The sequence below is a fragment of the Hypomesus transpacificus genome, chromosome 13 (assembly GCF_021917145.1).
Source record: "Hypomesus transpacificus isolate Combined female chromosome 13, fHypTra1, whole genome shotgun sequence".
Lineage (NCBI taxonomy): Eukaryota > Metazoa > Chordata > Actinopteri > Osmeriformes > Osmeridae > Hypomesus > Hypomesus transpacificus.
This window is the reverse complement of record NC_061072.1, coordinates 8,119,547-8,139,781: the sequence shown is the minus strand read 5'-3', so window position 1 is coordinate 8,139,781 and position 20,235 is coordinate 8,119,547. Positions and strand designations below refer to the sequence as shown.

Below are 20,235 nucleotides of genomic sequence, written 5' to 3'. Positions count from 1 at the left end.
TTCCATGGATCCAGTCCTTAACTGAACAGATAATACTATTTGTACCCAACCTACTATACCAACTGAACAGATAATCGGTCATTGTAGCCTATCTAAACATACTTCTGGCCTCTGTTCTTATTCATTAGGAGAGCCAGGTTATCCGGGTGTCTTTTTCCAACCTGTTCAAGGAGTTCAAGTCCACGGCCACTTGGCTGCAGTTCCCTTTCCTGTGTGGAGCAGCCAAAGATTCTGTGTACGACAGCACCGCCAAAACGGCGAGACACGGTAAGCAGCACACACGTTAAGCAGCACACACGGTAAGCAGCACACACGGTAAGCAACACACGGTAAGCAGCACATGGTAAGCAACACATGGTAAGCAACACAAGGTAAGCAGCACAGACGGTAAGCAACACACACGTTAAGCAACACACATGTTAAGCAACACACGGTAAGCAACACAAGGTAAGCAACACACGGTAAGCAGCACACGGTAAGCAGCACAGACGGTAAGCAACACACACGTTAAGCAACACACATGTTAAGCAACACACGGTAAGCAACACAAGGTAACCAGCACACACGGTAAGCAGCACACGGTAAGCAGCACACGGTAAGCAGCACACGGTAAGCAGCACACGGTAAGCAGCACACTCGCAGCACGGGGTCTGGTAGAGGAAAGACACCCCGGTGACTCTAGATGAAAGCACCACTGTCTGATGGCTCTGTGAGTTGTGTGGAGTTTAGTAAAGGAACCTCTGTGCTGGCGTGTTGCAGACCTTGTGGGTCCGGCCCCCCCCACGGTGCGTTGGACCTGTCTCACCATGGACCTCCAGTACGTGCTGTCCGTCTACCTCAACCGCCGGCACAGCCACCTGAAGAGCATCAAGCTGTGTGCCAACCTGTCCGTCAAGAACATTTTCACTAGCGACCTGCTTTTAGACCCAGGTGAGGATTAGCAATCTCTGTAACGTATGATTATGTTGATTCTGTGGCACATGTTTATGATAACCGAGATCTTTAGTACCTCTTAATCGTGCCCGTTCATGTATGTTTGTGATGTCTATGCTAAGTAGATGCAATGGATGTTTGCTGGAAATTGATTCAGTGTGAATGCTCTGATGTGAGGAGTTAGTCACTAATGCATAATTTATGAAACACAGCGAAGAATACAGTTTCTTTCAAATATCTTCTGTGTATCCATATCTACTGAGGTATTTTTGAAACCATTCAAAATGAAAGTGCACTTTTTTCCTTGTCGTTCCTCATATGGCTAAAATGTTGTTTTAAAGAGCTTTAGGTCTTACCCCCAAGTCTCCATTGTGGGTCTTGAGACCCCTACATACAAGTTTCTACTGCGCCAGTAGAAACTTCTCAGCAGGAACCCTGAAGATCGTGTCCTCTCTGCAAAGTCTGATGGTGTTCCTCCTGTCTTTTCCTCGATCAGGATTGTCCTTCAGTGAGGCCAAGCAGGCTGGGTTGGTGTCTGTCCAGGGCACAGGGCCCATGCCCAGGGAGATGTGCTTCCCCGTGCCCAAAGGAGGCCGCTGGCACGACCTCTATGACTACATAAGGTAAAACAAGAACATGAAAATGAATTTGAAATCTTAAATCATCTCTGTCAAATGAGTCAGAAGGGAATATAAGGCGAGCAGCTTTATCACAGTGTATGACAATATCACAATTATTTGCCAATACACAACATACTGTGTGTGTGTATACGTATGCATATTATTATTAGATTAGATGATTAGGTTCAACTTTATTGTCATTACACAAGTACAGGTACAAGGCAACGAAATGCAGTTTAGGTCTAACCAGAAGTGCAATAGCAGGATGCAGGATATACAGTGTAGTGCAATAAAGTATGGACAGAAGCTATCCGAAAAAAGTGTAAAAGTGCAGTGGAAATATTATGGTGTTTGTTTTTAAATTGTGCAAGATCAGAAAACAAATTACTGTTGTTTGTGCCAGATAAGATTACCAGAGAGATTTTGTAATAAGTTATTCATGGCTCAGCATCAGCATAATTAGGAGAGTGTGATGTTGATGCAATTATGTTTGTTTGGCTCATTCGAAGACACTCCATCATTTATTCAATCTTTTTGTCTTAGTTTTCACAAAGGATTACATCAGTTAACTTGTGAAAAAAAAATGTTGTCCCTACACCCAACATTTCAGAAGTTTTCTGAAATGTTGGGTGTGCTTTGTTCAAAAAAAGGATGTTGTCCCTTTTGAACAATCCAGGTTTCCTTCCGATGGTTCCAAGATGCCCTTTGACTCCATTCAGAAAGGCCTTCCAAGCCCTATATCCAGTAAGTGTCATACAAGGCATGTTAATAGACATGTCCCCTTCCATGGAGCCCAACGTCAATACTCATCTTGTTTTGCACTCAGTTCTGTTTACCCCTAATCAAGCACCATGGGAGAAGAAACCCTACTCTACACAAATCAGGAAACCCATTCAGCAATCCCTTCAAATCCCTTCACGCCTCATCATTTCTCCACAGTGTGTGCCCCCGGCAGTAAAAGCCCCAGCAGAGAGGTGTCCCGCAGGGTGAACCTCAGTAAACCAGTGCAGGACCGGGTGTCTCTCATCCAGCAGATCACCAGCCCCAAGCTTGTAAGACCGGCTGGCCCCCTGAGGTCACTGACCCCCTGGGTCATGTCATGCCCTGTGTCACGGTGCTTTGAGCATCTTCAAAGGCCCTGTATGAGGCATTGTTAGAGCATCTTTTTTTAAGTTTGCTTAATTTGATGGCAGATTTCTGTGTGTGTGTACTTTTTGGATCATATACATTTAGTACACAGAAAGCACAAATAAAACATGCACCAAAAACATCGTTTATTAGTAAAAGAAAAAGAAAAAAGGTTTCTCTTATTTACAGTTTTGTTGTCTGACATTGTGTTAACTGGCAGCTTCCAAAAAACCGCACCACCTTGGTGACCTCCAGCGTTCCTGAGCTGGGTGTGGTCACCTCCGGGGAGGGTGTGGTCACCTCCGGGGAGGGTGTGGTCCCCTCCGGGGAGGGTGTGGTCACCTCCGAGCTGAACGCCAAACACTCTCAGGAGGACTGGGGTTCCCATGGCGACGACCCTGAGAGAGGTTGCTGGTCGCACACTTCCGGTTCATACCACTCTGCGTCCCGAACGCCGTCCGTGGTTGAGGGAGGTGTGCATGTGTACGCGCGCCCAGAAGATGACTCTGCCTTCCGTGTAGAAGATGGCGAAGGAGAGGTTCATATCAAATCGATATTTCGTGAACACACACCACACCACTGTCAGGGTAAAATGCCTTTTTGATCTGCTTCGAGCACAACAGTTAAAGACGTCTTGTTTATCTTCTTCAATCTCCAGGTTGTGTGCACTGCTGTCACGCGGCCCATCTCTCTTCCCTCAGTCAAGGAGTCCAGACACAGTGTAAAGAAAAGTCCACACCTAAATCAGTATCTCCTGCTTCCTTCTGCTGTCTGGTCTGATCAAACTCGTTTGTGTGTATGTATGTGTGTTTCTGTTTTCTATGCTAGAAGCTGTATCCTGATCCCATTCTCCGGCTGAACCGTATCATAGGTTTTGGCGGAGCCACTCTGAAGTGTGTAAGTGTCAGCAGGGATCTGCGATGTGCTTACATTCGGTTTCTGATCAATCCTAATTGGCACACTGGCTGTAAGTCCAGTAGTGGCTGACTTGACATTGCAGTAACCAAGACCCCCTGGAGGGTAAAGCGTGATTTGCTCATTGTGTGTTGCAAATCAGAAGTCAAATGTTCTGCCTCTGCAGGCTTTGTGGACCAAGAGTGGGGATGAGGTGGTGTACCCCTGCCACGCCATCATCATCTCCATGAACATTTCCTCAGGACAGCAGAGGTTTTTCACCGGCCACACAGACAAGGTGGGTGTGAAGGTACTGCTGTGTGCCACAGCCCTGTCCTGGCCCGGAGCAGTGGTCCTCAGGAGGGGTGAACTTCACATCATCGTGCTGTTGTAGTTAAACACACACACGTTACGCGTGCAGTTAACTGTTTGTGACCTTCACGCTTGCCTAGTCTGACACTTTGTGTGAGATTTTGTCGCATGTTCAAGATCGTGTTCGATGAAAATTGTTTATTTTCGCTCTATGGCCAGGCTATTTGTTTTTTTTGCCCGAGCACATGTTGTTGCCTTGGAGACGGTCATCTGTCAAACATTTGAAAACTAACCACACAAATACTTCTGTATCTCGACATCCAACAATCAATAAAATGAATCTTGTACTGATGTTCTGGGGCTCCTTTGTAGACTTCAAAGTGTTGAATTGATGCAAGTGCGGATTCTGTGGCACATATTTTCTGATTACTGGGATGAGCACCTTCGAGGTGTTGAATTGATAAGTACAGGGACATTGGAACCTTTGTGACAATCGAGTGATGTTCTCAACAGTGTGTGCATGTGTGTGCCCGTGTGCGTTTTCAGGTGTCTGCCCTTGCGTTCACTGGCAACACCACGCTGTTGGCGTCGGCGCAGACAGGAAGCCAGGGCGTGGTGAGAGTGTGGAGCTACGCTAAGGGCAGCTGCCTGGCCATGTTTAGGACCCACGCACACTCTCTGTCCTCAGTCAGGTATCTGCCCCTCACACACCCGTACGGGCATGCACTGACACACAAAACAAGTGCGCCTTCCACAACACTAATATAAGGCTCACAGGTACAATTAGGCCCTGTCTTACTATTACCAGCTCAGTGGGTTGCCACACACACATACACACCTTACAGTAACTCCTCTGCTGTTGAGACACACTCTTGCACATGTTTTTTAATCGATGTTTTCTCGTGTGTATTCGTACCCTCCAGCTTCTCGTATGGTGGTGGTGTTCTCTGCGGGGTAGGGAAGGACAACCACAGCAAGACGGTACGAACCTCTCCAATGAGCATGGATTTCACATCTCCAACTGGCCTTTACATTTGGACAGGAAACTTCAATTTTCATGCTGATAAATTGCCCAGTATGCCCAGCTGCCATTGATTTGTCTATGTGAATCAAATGAAATGAATGAAAAATGATGGGGAGAAACGAAGGAATGGGAAAAGCCAACATAAAATGTATCCATCCTCATCTCTCAGCATGGCAGTCATCATTATTCATCGTTTGCATGCCAGAATGGTGGCCTAGTTAGACAAGGTTATTCTGTGGTCCCTCCCTGTGGCTGTGGATGCAGTGTTTGAGCCTGCTGTTCTCTCCTTCCCTGTGGCTGTGGATGCAGTGTTTAAGCCTGCTGTTGTCTCCTCCCCTGTGGCTGTGGATGCAGTGTTTGAGCCTGCTGTTCTCTCCTTCCCTGTGGCTGTGGATGCAGTGTTTGAGATTGCTGTTCTCTCCTCCCCTGTGGCTGTGGATGCAGTGTTTGAGCCTGCTGTTCTCTCCTCCCCTGTGGCTGTGGATGCAGTGTTTGAGCCTGCTGTTCTCTCATTCTCAGATGGTGGTGGTCTGGAACACGCAGCACGTCAGCAGAGGACAGGTGACCGTCCTAGCCAAAGCACACACGGACGTGGACATTCAAACCATGAAGATCGCCTTCTTTGACGATACAAGGTGACCTGTATAGTTTCTGGAATAAACGATGGAATAGTTTCCGTTTTCCATTTACGCAGTTACGCTTTTATCCACAGCAACTTCCGAGAAAGAGCTTTTACAAAAGTGCATAGGTCACTGATCATAACACACGAGATGGCCAAAACATGAAGAATACATATATAACCAAATAAGTCCTAAAGGGAAGAACTATAAGAGCATGTAGTTAAACAAGTTACAACTAAAATTGTGTGTGTTCTTAAAAACACTTGTTTGCATTTGGGTTGGTACGTGTGTGTGTGTGTGTGTGTGTGGTGTGCGCGCTGACTCCTTTGGGCGTCGTCTCAGGATGGTGTCGTGTGGCCGTGACAACGTGCGTCTGTGGCGTGTGAGGGGCGGGGCCCTTCGCTCCTGCCCCGTCAACCTGGGAGAGTACCACTCCCTGGACTTCACCGATGTAGCCTTCGAGGAGGGACAGCGTTCCCACGGCGACCCAGAGGACCGCTCGCTGTCAGTGAACTAACACATTTCACAGAACACAGATGCCTTTTCCCCCTCCCTGTCACCTACACTAGCTCCTAGAGACCCTCACTGATTTGACTTTCACCATTTCTTTACTTTCGGATGAGATGAAAAGGGTACTGTATATCTGTGTCAACTCGGTCTGCAGTTAGTGCCTGATAATTTCATGTTTACCTTAAGTAAAATGGTTGTAAATAATATTACAGACCTTTTTCTTTGTGTGTCAGTCAAAGTGAGTCTCTCCCACTCTCTTTCCTGCAAAGCTAATTATAGCTATTACAGAATCTACACCTCACACTTATGAACAGAATTATTCTCCTCACATCCCAAAGCTAGAAATGTACAAAATAAAGCACTCAAGGAATCTTCAACAACATGGCCTTTTCTAAACAAAAACAAAAGAAAGAAAAAAAAAACACCTTTGAGCCCTTTCTGTCTTCCTTGGCTCCTGTTTCTTGCAGGTTTGCCAGCAGCAGGAGTGGCCATATCCTGGAAATTGACTATAGAAACGTGGTGATAAGAAACGTCAGGAGACTGCTGCCCACCCAGCAGTCCCACTCCAAGCGCAGAGAGAAACAGACGTTCAGCACGGGTGAGAGGTCAAATCACAGTCAGGAAGTGTTTGAGGTGTTAATGATAAAACAGTCAAAAGCAGAGGGAGCGGGGCTGGTTAGAAACCTGTGAGAAACGGATTGAGTGTGATCCTGGAAAGAACATCTTCATCTCCAACATGACCTTGAGGGTCATATTTGACGTGTCGGCGTTGTGGTTTTGGCTGTGTGGATGCATGCTGCGGTCTCTCAGGTCCAGGCATCGCCGTGAGCAGCATCAGCGTGTCGTCTGCGTTCTGTGCCACCGGCTCTGAGGACGGCTACCTACGTCTCTGGCCTTTGGACTTCTCCACAGTGTTCCTGGAAGCTGGTAGGAACACTGGGCATCGTTAGCACACAACCCTATTCCCATACACTCATTATGATGTCACTTGGAATGGGATTCATCTCATGGTGAATACAAATGTACGTTACTTCCCATTGTAGTATCTGGGATTTTTTTTATTTTTTATACATTATCTTATTATTCTAGATTAATACTTTTTGCACCCCATGAGTGACAGTTAAAATAATTTGCAGACAGACCTATTCGTCCCAAAGCGCTTTTAGCAATCAACGGTCTTGTGAGGACGTTTTTTGGGCTTTAATTTAATTGAATCCAAAGTAATATTACTAGTAAATGATTCAACCCATATGAACATAGTCCTACTGATTGACTGGTTAATGGTACAAGAAATATACCAGCCTATGCCGATATGACAAAGAGCTTTGCCCTCTGTCAGTACATAATGAGATTTAGATGTGGAATTGAGGTGCCTTGAATGGGGAAAAAGCCTTGGCTTTTTAATAAAAACTGAATCTTTTAGGGAATTGTCATGTCTGCACAAAAACACACTACACTTCCAGACACACACACAGATCCTCCCTGAGAAAAATATCTCAGCCAACACTGCGTTTGAATTCATACAAATTAATCAAAGTGCACACTCCCACACAGACCTGTAGCCTCTCTCTCTGACTCTCTCTCTCTGTCTCTCTCTCTCTCTCTGTCTATGTCTCTCTCTCTCTATGTCTCTCTCTCTCTATGTCTCTCTCTCTCTCCCTCTCTCTCCCCCTCTGTGTCTCTTTCTCCCCCTCTCCCCGTCTCTCTCTCTCTCTCTCTCTCTCTCTCTCTCTCTCTCTCTCTCCCCCTCCCCCTCCCCCTCTGTGTCTCTCTCTCTCTCTCTCTCTCTCTGTCTCTCTCTCTCTCTATGTCTCTCTGTCTCTCTCAGAACATGAAGGGCCGGTGAGTCTGGTGTCAGTGTCGGCCGACGGCCTCAGCGTCCTCTCCGCCACCTCCACCGGTAACCTTGGCTACCTTGACGTGAGCAGCCGTGGCTACGGCACCCTGATGAGGTCACACACGGACACCGTGCTCGGCTTCAGCGTGGACGGCATCCGGCGCCGCCTCACTTCCGCCTCCCGCGACGGGACCGTGCGTGTCTGGGACATGGACTCCATGCAACAGGTCCACCCAAACCCCACCCACACCCACCCACCTCCCGTTACCCCCGCCACCTCCGAACAGTTTAGTCTGAGAACATTTGGGTGAGAACAATTGGAAGCGTTTAAACTCCCCCTCTGTCCTGTTGGAAGGACACCCCCTTGGCATCCTTTAGCTTTTGGAACGGCTAGCTTCTCTGGTCAAGCTGGAGAGAATGTTTTTGCGGGGAATAGCCACCACTTCTCCCAGTTCTCGGTTACAGGGATGTCACATCATGAGCAGTGTCTACAACACTTCCTGTCTAGGACACTTCCTGTCTACAACACTTCCTGTCTACAACACTTTCTAGGTGCGTTCGACATGACCCGACTTCATGCGGCGAGGCGGCTGACATGAAACAGTGAATTCTGGTTAGACTTTTGGTCCGATTTGAGACGGCGCCGAAGATACGCCATTGTGACGTCGCCATTAAAGTAAGATCCGTGAGATCGATTCGAGAACTGCCGGCTGTGTAGCCGAGCGCATTTTCGCAACTGCACGGGTTCAAGTGACGACACAGCTATTTCATGATTGGCCAGACTCACACACGACAACTTTGACGCGTGTTTTAATATTCGGACACCTTCAGTTTCGCCAATGCTCAAATCTGGACCAAACAGTTGAATTGAATTAAAAATGTATGGAAGAAAGGGTTTTACTCCGCCTCTTCACTAACGGAAAGACTACGTTTAATTATAAATAGAGTAAAGTGAGCAAACAGCGCTTAATCGGCCGTGACTGACGTCAACGCAGCAAACCAGGAGAAGCTGAAATGTCCGACTTCTCAGAGCCGTTTTCAACTCCTCCCCGACTGCAAGCGGCCACTCTCGCCGGTCGTTTCATGCAGCCGCAGTCCATGTCGAACGCACCTACTACTGTCTAGAAGAGCCTTTAGAGTGGAGAGTCAGATCTGGATGAGTTAGTAAGACGATTAGCTCTCAGATGATCTTACTGTTGATTGCCTGATAGGACAAGTGTAATTACATCTTATTTTAAAGCTATTCTCTGTTGGGCAATTAATGTACCCTGAGAAGATGGGGGGGGGGGCTGAGCCATTGGGATTTCAGTCTAATTAACAGTAGGAATAACTGTCTTTATGGCATTCAACTCCCAGCTGCAAAATCAATCTTCATTAAAAAAGATTCAATAGCTCTCCCTACAAGTTCTTGATTGTGATTCGCTGTCACATCAATGACTTTAATATCTCTTTTTCAACCTCTCTCTTTTCTCTTTCTCTCATTCTAACTTTTATTTCTTTGCAGCCTCCAATCTAATTTCTCAGAAACATCTCGTTGAGTGACAATAGATAAAACGAAGACAACCTGTACGTACAACCAAATAACCTAGTTCCCCAACCCTCAATGACCCCCCTCTGCCATTGTATCTGTTGTTTTCCAGCTGTTTGACTTTGTGTCGGAGGACACCCCCTGCTCGGTGGCCTTCCACCCCAGCCTCCAGGTCTTCTCTTGTGGATCCACCTCCGGGACCGTCAGGGTGTTTGACATCGCCAGCTCCAAGCTGTTGGCGGAGCACAGGTAAGGATAAAGAACCCATGACAGGCTATGATTGTTAACTTGCCTTGTACAATTGTGTACTGTATTTACATGGGAAAAGCCAACATTTATTTATTGAACAGGCTTTATTTATCTTACTTGGGACGTCTTTAAAAAGGTATTTTCAAGGGAGGTCTTTTTTCCCCCATTCATAATTAAAAAATAATAATAAACACACAGGTTGACTAATGATTAAATCGGCAGTCAGATCTCAGTGACCAAACCCTGATTCTAAGTCATCTGAATACTTTTCCCCTTTGCGTACAACCATCTTCTGTCTCCACCTCCGCCCCTTATCCGGCACCATACAGAGGTGTCAAACTGACTTTTGCTCTCCCCAGATCCTTCCGGATTCTTCCGTCTCCAGGGCCTTCTACTGTGTTTTCATATATCTGTGATGCTTAATGAGGGGGCTTTTTGTGTTGCCAGTGACAGTGATTGACAGTGTTTTAGTGCAGCACCATTGCTCATAGCACAGCTCATTATGGTCCACAGAAGGTGTCGTTAGTAAAAGCCACACCACCAAGCTCTCTGCAGGCAGCGCCAGCTTGGGGATTCTCCGGCGAGGCCTTAGAAAGGTCTCAACGCCACTCACTAACACCTGTACTGTAGGTCATCCAGACACCTCAGCTAGTTTTCGCAGGCAAGAACAACAGACATGATCATGTCTGTTTGGTCCTGTAGACTGAGTCAGTAGGAACGCCTCCTGATAGGGAGATGTTGGGTGATCAGCCGTGTTTCCCTATCATGTGCCTTATGCTTACCTTCTGCACATTTTTGTTGTTTTTGAGATTTATTTTGGGGGGGATTTCTGTCTTTATTATTTATTATAGTGAAAGTGTAGTCTGACAGGCAAGGCTGGTTAGAGACAGGCGGTGACATGCAGCACATATCTGGTGAGACGCCAGGGCCGCCTCCCCCGTAGATTGTATTTGCTGCTTGTTCCACATGTCAGTCTGGATAAGCACATCTGCTATAAGATGTAATCAAAAAAAGAAAAACTCAAAATAAATCCTGTGTTCCAGCCAGCACCGAGGCCAGGTGGTGGGTCTTGTCTTCTCCCCAGACGGAGAGTCCTTGTACAGCGTTGGCTCCCTCGGCGCTCTGGTTCTGTACAACTCCTCCTCCGAAGACCACCACGTGGTCAGAGTACTGGGTATGTATGTTTACACAGCATGTGTATGTATTGATTATACATAATTATATGTTCACTGTAAATGTTATGGACGCGTCTTATCTTACTTATCTATGGTTTTGTCGGCACATTCACAATCCGCCCAAAAAGATTGCTAATATTTCCGCCCTATCGCATCCCTACTGGGGTGGTTAATTGGATTTTCTTTTCTTTAGAGGGTTTTCACAAGCCATGACTCTCCATATGAAACCACATTTTCTTTCACCATAATTTTTTCACTTCTCATTGTACTCACTACATAAAAATGTTGCTTGTTGTTTTTTTTTTTTATAATATAGTATTTTACACATGCGCTGTTACTGACACAACATTCCTCCAGTGCTCTTTGTTAGTGTAATGCAAGCTTTTTAGTGCACCCTCGACTTTGAAAGCCAATAACTTGATTAAAAGCCCATTCAGACTTTTCAAATCAATATTTATTTGTATAGCCCTTTTTACACACAAGCATGTCACAGAGGGTTTCACATACGCCCATAGAATTGCCCCTCAGCCAACTTACACCCTCAAGGAAGATAAGGAAATAATGGAAGATTCCTTGTGAGGAGCAATTCAGTGAGGGATCCCCTCATCCAGAGACAGTTGGTGAAAGAGAGGAGCAGAACACAGGCTAAACATAGTCATACAGCAGGGAAGTGTCAATGGGTTTAGAAACACCAAAATCCATTGTTCAACTTGGACCACCTAACTTGCTGTTGCCCGTCATGGAGACTGGTTTCCGGTTGGCGACCAGGTCCAGCGTTGGCAGAACCACAACCAGGCAGGAGCTGACAGCTCAAACCCCCCACACCATGTGTGGAGGGGGGACAGAGAGGGGAGAGCAGGGATTACAGAATGCCAGGAGCAGCTAACAGAATATTGAAATGAGATCCCCACCGGTCAAGTGTGGACTATTGCAGCAATTTAACAGAGCTAAAAAGGGTATTTGATGCAGTCCTAGACTAAGACAGCAACAGCCCCCCTCGGTTGGAACATGAAATCTGTTCCAGGGGAGAGAACTCTAAAATAGGTAATAGTGATAGAATAAGGCTGGATTTGAGTCAGAAATAACAAAAGTCACTTCACACTTCAGCGTGAGAAAGTCTAAAGGTTGCTCTCGGGGGTAAATCTGTCCGTGATTGGAGTCATAGAGTGAAAGCCAGCAGGAGTAATCTTCAGAAATCGCATGAATGGTCCATTAGGTGGTCAAGGAACTGACAACTGGTAGTTGCCTCATCGGAAATAGACATTTCATTTTGGTTTTGACCTTTTGTTCCGAGATGTAAAATACAATGTTTGTAATTACCTGGATACCACTCAACCCTGCTACTCCGTTGCCCAGGTAACGTGGTGGCACGGGGGACCGAACGGGGTCCGGATGCCCTCGTCGTCAGTAGCGACAGCCGCTGTTTGGCGTTTGTGGGCCCCTCAGAGTACACAGTCACCATCATGGACGCCCGCTCTCTGGACGAGGTACTGTTGGAGCACTTACAAACCTCCCCCCCTCCTCCTCCCCTGTCATCTTCCTCTTCGCAGCCCTGTTATTGTCCTGTGTGTTATTTACATTTAGTCACGCTTTACATTTACATTTAGACGCTCTTATCCAGAGCGACTTACAGGAAGTACAGGGACAATCCCCCGAGGCAAGTAGGGTGAAGTGCCTTGCCCAAGGACACAACATCATTTTTGCTCGGCCGAGAATCGAATTGGCGACCTTCAGATTACTAGCCCAATTCCCTAACCGCTCAGCCACCTGACTCCCTATATTATATATATTATATTCCTTATTAAATGAGTTCAACCACCTGTTTGTGGGGAAATGGTCATGTACTAAAGTCTATGGAAAAATGGTGTCATGTACATCACAGTTAAATGTGAAGGCCCATAAGAAAGTTGTGAAGGAGCTCTCTAATGAGTGTTCATTTGTGTTTGTCCGAACTAATTCGCAACCTGCTTTGTATCCAGCCAAAAAAAGAGAAGAAAAAAAAAAGAAGGTAAAAGTGTGATGTGTGGTTCCTGTCAGGGTTTCAGAAAACCCCTCAGGAGACAGAAAAGTGACCAAGTTGACCCCGTGCCCTGTGTGCTGCAGCTCCTGCGTGTGGACGTCAGCATCCTGGACATGGAGAGCACCAGGCTGGACTCTGCCCTGAAGGTGTGCTTCTCCCCGGCCTCCACCGCCCACCTGCTGGTCACAACCACCGCCAACAAGATCCTCTGGGTCAGTGCCAAGAGTGGGAGGCTGCTACGCGAGGTGAGCCCTTAAATCTCCTTGAGAGAGAGAGAGAGAGAGAGAGTCACAGAGAGAGAGAGAGAGAGAGAGAGAGAGAGAGAGTCACACAGAGAGTCACACAGAGAGAGAGAGAGAGAGAGAGAGAGAGAGAGAGAGAGAGACAGAGAGACAGAGAGACAGAGAGACAGAGACGTGTGCCTGTGCATTAGTATGCCCATGTTCTGCAGCGAGTGACCGTTTGCTCACCAGTACTGTTACTGAATATTGATAGCTTTGCGTAAATGTAACACAACTGACGGCTGAGTGGAGTCAGTACCTGTTGGTCAGTACCTGTTGGTCAGTACCTGTTGGTCAGTACCTGTTTGTCAGTACCTGTTGAGTCAGTACCTGTTGGTCAGTACCTGTTGGTCAGTACCTGTTTGTCAGTACCTGTTGAGTCAGTACCTGTTGAGTCAGTACCTGTTGAGTCAGTACCTGTTGGGTCAGTACCTGTTGGTCAGTACCTGTTGGTCAGTACCTGTTGGTCAGTACCTGAGTTTCCTGTTTGGTGGGTCTTCCAGGCCTCCCATGTCCACAAGCAGCAGTGCTCCTCTGTGGTGGTGAGTGAGGATGGCCGCTACCTGCTCACTGCAGGACACAACGTCGTCAAGGTGTGGGATTACAGCATGCAGCTGGACATCAACTCCCAGGTAACCGACCCTGACACACCTGGACCTCAGTCTACCAGTCTGGATTCAGTCTCACTGTCTGGATTCCAGTCTCCCAGTCGTGGAAACAAGATCAATAAGCTTCAATTGGACCTGACATTGTGGAGATTTTCTTTACTTTGAGATTTTCTGTATCCCAGTTCCCATCCTCTATCCTATTCCTGAGTGGGTTGAATAAGTACATTCAATATGCTTCGATTGGGAATGTAATTGTGCAGATTTTCTATTCCAGTTCGAAAATATTGATAACCAATACCCTTAATCAATTTCCAGCGTCGCTGGCTGTTAAATTCATAAGTGTGTTGAGCTCAGATATAGATTGGAGTCTTGTCTTAGGGTAATGATGAAGGCAATCACACTGCCCACTGCTGGATGTCAGATGTTTATAGGACACAGCCAGCCTATCAGCCAGGTGAACTTTACACCCGACCAGATGAGTGTGGTCTCCGTGGGAGACGCCATCTTTCTCTGGGACTTCCTGGCCCACCCACGGGAGTCTGGGACTTGTAGTCCGTAAGTCTGTGTCTCACTCTAAACTCCATCGATTTATCCATGCGTCTGGTCTCAAGGCCGTTGCTTGTGTTCTCAATGTGGGCTTGGCACAATGTTTACCTCTTACTGAGAGTCGTGCGTGTCATTTTTTTGTTGCTTGCAGTTCTAGCCGAGCCCTGATCACGCCTCATAAAACAGGTAAACGACTCTCTTGAGGACAGGAGTCCAGCTTGTCTGGATTGATTGATGGTCCCTGTGATCTAAGGTGTCCGGTCGGAATGTTGTGATTAATCCTGTCAGTGTGCTCCATTCCGACAGCGAATGGTGAGCCAGATGTTCAGGTAATGCTGCTGTCCAATGGGATGCCTCGAGGGATCGCTCCCCTGCCGTTCTCACACCCTCCCTGTTTGGATATCAGCGCCATTGACGCAATCGGACTGGAAGGTGAAAACCGTTGATTCTGTGTTTCTCATGCGCCATCTGAACTGAGGGGACTGTCTGTCTTCTGTCAGTCATGTAACCCTCGTTAAATCCATCCAGATGCTTGTAGTCAGTGTTAATAGGTTATAAGGCCCTTATAAGATGCTTATTAATAGAAACTTGTTAATAAGTCTAGATACGTGTTCATAATATTAGCAAGGCTCAGGGTTATTGATATCATAACTTAACTTGTTAACTAAGTGTTAGTTAACAAGAAATAAGCCCCTATACGATGTTCATTAACAGTCATTTGAAGACTTTCTAACTTGTTAACCTTATGAATGAATGAATGCCTTTCTTGTCATTGCACATAACAACAAAATTAAATTGCTCCTAATTCTCCTGGTAGTGACACATAGTTAGACACAATTACTACAAGCACCTGGCTCTAAAGCGGTGCCTTACTGTGTCGTCCTGGCAACACTCCGCAGACTCGTGTCCGTGTGAGGAGCTTGAGCAGATCCCTCACCGCTCTGTCCACGGCCCCACGTCAGGCCCCTCCCCCTGCCCTGACCCCGCCCCTGACCCCGCCCCTGACATGGCGGCCGGCTCCTTCCTCAAAGTCACCGAGATGGCGTCAGCCCCAGACTCGTCTCCTCTGAGGACCAATCAGAATAGAGAGTTGGACAATGGTAGGTACTAGAAGGTCTCATCTCCTATAACGAACTAGGGTGCAAGCTACCGTTACCTAAATAAAGCTCTAATCTCTTCTATGACTTCCTGTATTTGTTGTGTGACCTCTGCAGTGGAGTCTGAGGAGGACAAGACTGTAAGGCCTGATTGTTATAAGCACTTTACTCCACGTTTCAAAACCTCCACTCTGGACCAGGTAGTTAATGTCTGGGTTTCCCCTCTGGTGAAGGACCACTGAATGTGCCTGTTGAGAGAACACGCTTGTTTTATCTCTCTCTCAGACGGCTGGGAACGCCCACCAATCAGGAAAACAGGGCTTGAGTTTAAAAGCTGTGATTGGCTACAACGGGAATGGACGTGGAAACATGGTGTGGAATCCAGATACAGGTACTGATAATATCAGAAACATTTATGAAATAATAATATATATAATACTAATATTATTAACAATACACTATTAGTAGCTTAACTTAACTTAGGGGTCAGATGGCTGAGTGGTTAGGGAGTCAGGCTATTAATCAGAAGATTGTTGGTTCGATTCTGGCCGTGCAAAATGACGTTGTGTCCTTGGGCAAGGCACTTCACCCTACTTGCCTCGGGGAGAATGTCCCTATACTTACTGTAAGTCGCTCTGGATAAAAGCGTCTGCTAAATGTTAATGTAAATGTTAACATATAGTGCATATATGTTATGTAATAATAATATATTGTATATTTACGGAAATATTATATTTAAGAAGAAGAAATATCTAACAGTTTATGTTTGAATGTTTGTGGCTGTTTGCAGGCCTGTTTGCGTACTCGTGTGGTAGCGTGGTGGTGCTGGAAAACCTTCACACGGGCTCTCAGAGGCACTGGCAAGGTCACACAGAGGAAGTCTCCACTCTGGCTGTTTCCAACGACGCACTAGTAGGTGCTAGGGATGGGGACGACCAGATAAGGGGGATCTTTTTTACTTCAGTTTTATTTCCACTTCTTCATTTTACATAATTGCACACAGAGTTACTAGAATACTTGAATTTCATTTGGGAACTGTGGTGGACAGTTCCTCTACAGGAACGAGCTAAGGAAGTGAGTTCATTTTGATACGAACAGGGCTGATGATTGTAATTATAGGTGTGATGGTGACAATGATGGTGATGTTAATTATAGGCTTCACAAGAGGTCTTGATGTCAGTGTGTGGTAAGATAGGGCAGTCACGTGACCGGATTCTCCCATTTACTGTCCTTTGTCTTCACTTTCTTTTCTGGTCATGTATGTCAAGGATCAGCGTGGACTTAAACAACAGTGTGTCAATACTCCCTAGTTAAGGCTGTGGATCTGCTGTCGTGGGGTTAAACTGGGTGTTTATCTGTGTCCAGATGGTGGCGTCGGCGGCGGGGGGGCGCGATGGCGCCACAAGCCTAATCTGCATATGGAACGTTCAGGACGGCGCCTGCAGGAAAACCATGTCCCACCACCGGGGGGCAGTGCAGAGCATGGCCTTCTCCAGGGACGACCTCCTCTTCCTCTCTGTTGGTCAGTCTGACTGGTTACCCTGGGGCCGCTTCCAAGGGGCTGGTGGTTTTTTGACTTCTTTTGAGGGGGAGGTTGTTTGCATCATGTCAAACAGTGTGTGTGTGGGGGGAAGGGAGAAATCTCTATAACAGAAAACTGGATAAAATTACAATGCGAGTGGGGTTTGAAAATGTCATGGCAGTAAAATTAGCCAACGGCCAGCCACAGGTGTCTACACAACCGTTTCCGGTCGTGTGCAAATTGGTTTAAATTCCCTCCCGTCCCTCCCCCGCCCTGCAGGAGACTTCCGCGAGCCAGAAGTGGCTCTGTGGAGCAGCAGGAGCTTCCAGCTGCTGTCCAGGGTGGGCGTGGCCGGGCCGCTCCACGATGTGGCCTTCAGCCCCTCGGCCGCCAGCCAGCTGGCCTGCGTGGGCCGCCTGGGGGTGGCGTTCTGCCAGGTCACCTCCTCAAGCCCAGACCCTGAGCTCCAGGTACTGATCTCTCACAGCTCCTCAGACCCAGACCTGGAGCTCCAGGTACTGTTCTCTCACAGCTCCTCATGAAACTGAGCGTCAGCTTTGCTTTAGTATTCCAAAAGCTTGTTTCTTTTTTAATGATAACCTGTTTATACAGGCGAGGGTTATTGACATGCTTATCCTTGATCAGCTGCTGTATTTACTACGTGCACAGTTTGGATAAAAAGGTTTGCTGAATTAATGTATTGACACTTTGTTTCTAATTGTCGGTGAATAGAATATTCTTAATAGTCCCTATTAAGACGCCCACTGTAGTCGTTAGTCGTCTGTGTGGGAGTGGAGTGGAGCACACCACCTCATCAGTCATGGAGTTGATGGTGCCTCTATGCTCACACGCACACACACACACACATACACACACACACACACACACACACTACACCTGAGACCCAGTGGATAAATAGCTGCCCTAATGACGAGAGACTTTAATCAGTCTCTCGGTGTCTCAGAGGGTCTCACACTTGATTGACTGTCATTACATTAATTATGCTATTCATTCTCAGCTGACACAGCTGTTTCTGCCCTTGTGATGAGTTGGTCTTGTTATGTTTTTAATAGGCTGGTAATGACAGTTATTACACAATGTGCAGTGGTATGTGGAGAGCCGTCACATTAAGGCCAAAGGCGACAAAAAGCTGTGATGCCAGAATTGTAATAATTTTTTTCCAGTGAAAAGATATTTAATTGCTCTACTGTCTGCTTTAATCCATCACCGCAATCTTTGCCTGTTCTAGGTGTTTTGAAATGACATAGGTATGAGAGACTCTAGTTTGTTACAACCCAGTGTGTGTATCATTATGACTTAATGGAGGTTTGTTATCACTAAAACTAGGGGTTACTTAACCTCTTCCTCTTACCTTCCTCCCGTCTCTCCACCTTCCTCCCCTCTTCTCCACCTCCCTCTCCTCCTCTCCACCTCCCTCCTCTCCACCTCCCTACCCTCCTCTCCACCTCTCTCCATCTCCCTCCTCTCCACCTCCCTCCCCTCCTCTCCACCTCCCTCCCCTCTTCTCCACCTCCTTCCTCTCCCCCTCTCCACCTCCCTCCTCTCCACCTCCCTCCCTTCCTCTCCACCTCCCTCCTCTCCACCTCCCTCCCCTCCTCTCCCCTTCTCTCCACCTCCCTCCTCTCCACCTCCCTCCCCTCCTCTCCCCTTCTCTCCACCTCCCTCCTCTCCACCTCCCTCCCCCCCCCCCCCCCCCCCCCCCCCCCCCCCCCCCCCCCCCCCCCCCCCCCCCCCCTGTAGATGCAGAACATGGCCGTCCCTGAGGAGGTGGGGGAGGTGGAGCTGACGGCGCTATGCTACAACACTAACAACATCCTGTTCACGGGCACTAACGGAGGACACGTGTGTGTCTGGGACTGTCTGAGCCAGCGCTGCTTCATGACTTGGGAGGCAGACCAGGGAGAGATAGGTACTGTGTCACATGCACGCCAGCCAAGTTGATGTGTTGCAGTATCTCTTCTATTGCTGTGTAATACACTACAATAGGTTGTTGTTGTTGTTGTTAGTGTGTGAGAGAGTCAGTGAGTCTGGGTTTTGGCAGGGCTCAACATTGTCGTGTGTGTGTGTGTGTGTGTGTGTGTGAAGGAGTGCTGCTGTGCAGAGGGAACCGCTTGCTGACAGGCAGCAACACGCGTCGGCTGAGACTGTGGGGGGTCTCTGCTGTACAGAGCCTGAGGCCAGGAGGAGCAGGAGGAGGCACTGCTACCACAGAGGACCGGTCTGCCCCACCCTATTAGCCCTCATCCCACCCTCCTAACCCTCATCCCACCCTCCAAACCCCCTCATCCCACCCTCCTAACCCCCTCATCCCTCCCTCCTACCCCCCTCATCCCACCCTCCTAACCCTCATCCCACCCTCCTAACCCCTCATCCCTCCCTCCTACCCCTCTCATCCCACCCTCCTAACCCCCTCATCCCTCCCTCCTACCCCCCTCATCCCTCCCTCCTACCCCCCTCATCCCACCCTCCTAACCCTCATCCCACCCTCCTAACCCTTCATCCCTCCCTCCTACCCCCCTCATCCCTCCCTCCTACCCCTCATCCCACCCTCCTACCCCTCTCATCCCTCCCTCCCACCCCTCATCCCTCCCTCCTACCCCCCTCATCCCTCCCTCCTAGCCCTCATCCCTCCCTCCTACCCCTCTCATCCCTCCCTCCCACCCCTCATCCCTCCCTCCTACCCCCCTCATCCCTCCCTCCTAGCCCTCATCCCTCCCTCCTACCCCTCATCCCTCCCTCCCACCCCTCATCCCTCCCTCCTACCCCCCTCATCCCTCCCTCCTACCCCTCATCCCACCCTCCTACCCCTCTCATCCCTCCCTCCCACCCCTCATCCCTCCCTCCTACCCCCCTCATCCCTCCCTCCTAGCCCTCATCCCTCCCTCCTACCCCTCATCCCTCCCTCCCACCCCTCATCCCTCCCTCCTACCCCCCTCATCCCTCCCTCCCACCCCTCATCCCTCCCTCCTACCCCCCTCATCCCTCCCTCCTAGCCCTCATCCCTCCCTCCTAGCCCTCATCCCTCCCTCCTACCCCTCATCCCACCCTCCAAACCCCCTCATCCCACCCTCCTAACCCCCTCATCCCTCCCTCCTACCCCCCTCATCCCACCCTCCTAACCCTCATCCCACCCTCCTAACCCCTCATCCCTCCCTCCTACCCCTCTCATCCCACCCTCCTAACCCCCTCATCCCTCCCTCCTACCCCCCTCATCCCTCCCTCCTACCCCCCTCATCCCACCCTCCTAACCCTCATCCCACCCTCCTAACCCTTCATCCCTCCCTCCTACCCCCCTCATCCCTCCCTCCTA

At 48.3% G+C, this 20,235-nt stretch overlaps 1 protein-coding gene across 1 annotated transcript in view; it reads left to right on the top strand.

The window, feature by feature from the left end:
- Window positions 1-20,235, top strand: part of wdr90 (WD repeat domain 90) — a 28,511-nt gene that overhangs the window by 2,348 nt on the left and 5,928 nt on the right. Inside the window, exons 4-35 of the mRNA XM_047031672.1 lie at window positions 129-267; window positions 760-930; window positions 1,430-1,556; window positions 2,230-2,297; window positions 2,493-2,605; window positions 2,902-3,219; window positions 3,340-3,402; window positions 3,510-3,578; window positions 3,763-3,873; window positions 4,434-4,579; window positions 4,811-4,868; window positions 5,431-5,546; window positions 5,874-6,035; window positions 6,509-6,639; window positions 6,852-6,968; window positions 7,870-8,105; window positions 9,519-9,655; window positions 10,699-10,829; window positions 12,187-12,317; window positions 12,934-13,095; window positions 13,635-13,763; window positions 14,161-14,294; window positions 14,437-14,471; window positions 14,592-14,717; window positions 15,185-15,385; window positions 15,500-15,582; window positions 15,668-15,773; window positions 16,173-16,294; window positions 16,748-16,904; window positions 17,184-17,374; window positions 18,666-18,834; window positions 19,011-19,143. Of these exons, the coding sequence (XP_046887628.1) occupies window positions 129-267; window positions 760-930; window positions 1,430-1,556; window positions 2,230-2,297; window positions 2,493-2,605; window positions 2,902-3,219; window positions 3,340-3,402; window positions 3,510-3,578; window positions 3,763-3,873; window positions 4,434-4,579; window positions 4,811-4,868; window positions 5,431-5,546; window positions 5,874-6,035; window positions 6,509-6,639; window positions 6,852-6,968; window positions 7,870-8,105; window positions 9,519-9,655; window positions 10,699-10,829; window positions 12,187-12,317; window positions 12,934-13,095; window positions 13,635-13,763; window positions 14,161-14,294; window positions 14,437-14,471; window positions 14,592-14,717; window positions 15,185-15,385; window positions 15,500-15,582; window positions 15,668-15,773; window positions 16,173-16,294; window positions 16,748-16,904; window positions 17,184-17,374; window positions 18,666-18,834; window positions 19,011-19,143 (4,292 nt within the window). The remainder of the gene's footprint in view (window positions 1-128; window positions 268-759; window positions 931-1,429; window positions 1,557-2,229; window positions 2,298-2,492; window positions 2,606-2,901; window positions 3,220-3,339; window positions 3,403-3,509; window positions 3,579-3,762; window positions 3,874-4,433; window positions 4,580-4,810; window positions 4,869-5,430; window positions 5,547-5,873; window positions 6,036-6,508; window positions 6,640-6,851; window positions 6,969-7,869; window positions 8,106-9,518; window positions 9,656-10,698; window positions 10,830-12,186; window positions 12,318-12,933; window positions 13,096-13,634; window positions 13,764-14,160; window positions 14,295-14,436; window positions 14,472-14,591; window positions 14,718-15,184; window positions 15,386-15,499; window positions 15,583-15,667; window positions 15,774-16,172; window positions 16,295-16,747; window positions 16,905-17,183; window positions 17,375-18,665; window positions 18,835-19,010; window positions 19,144-20,235) is intronic.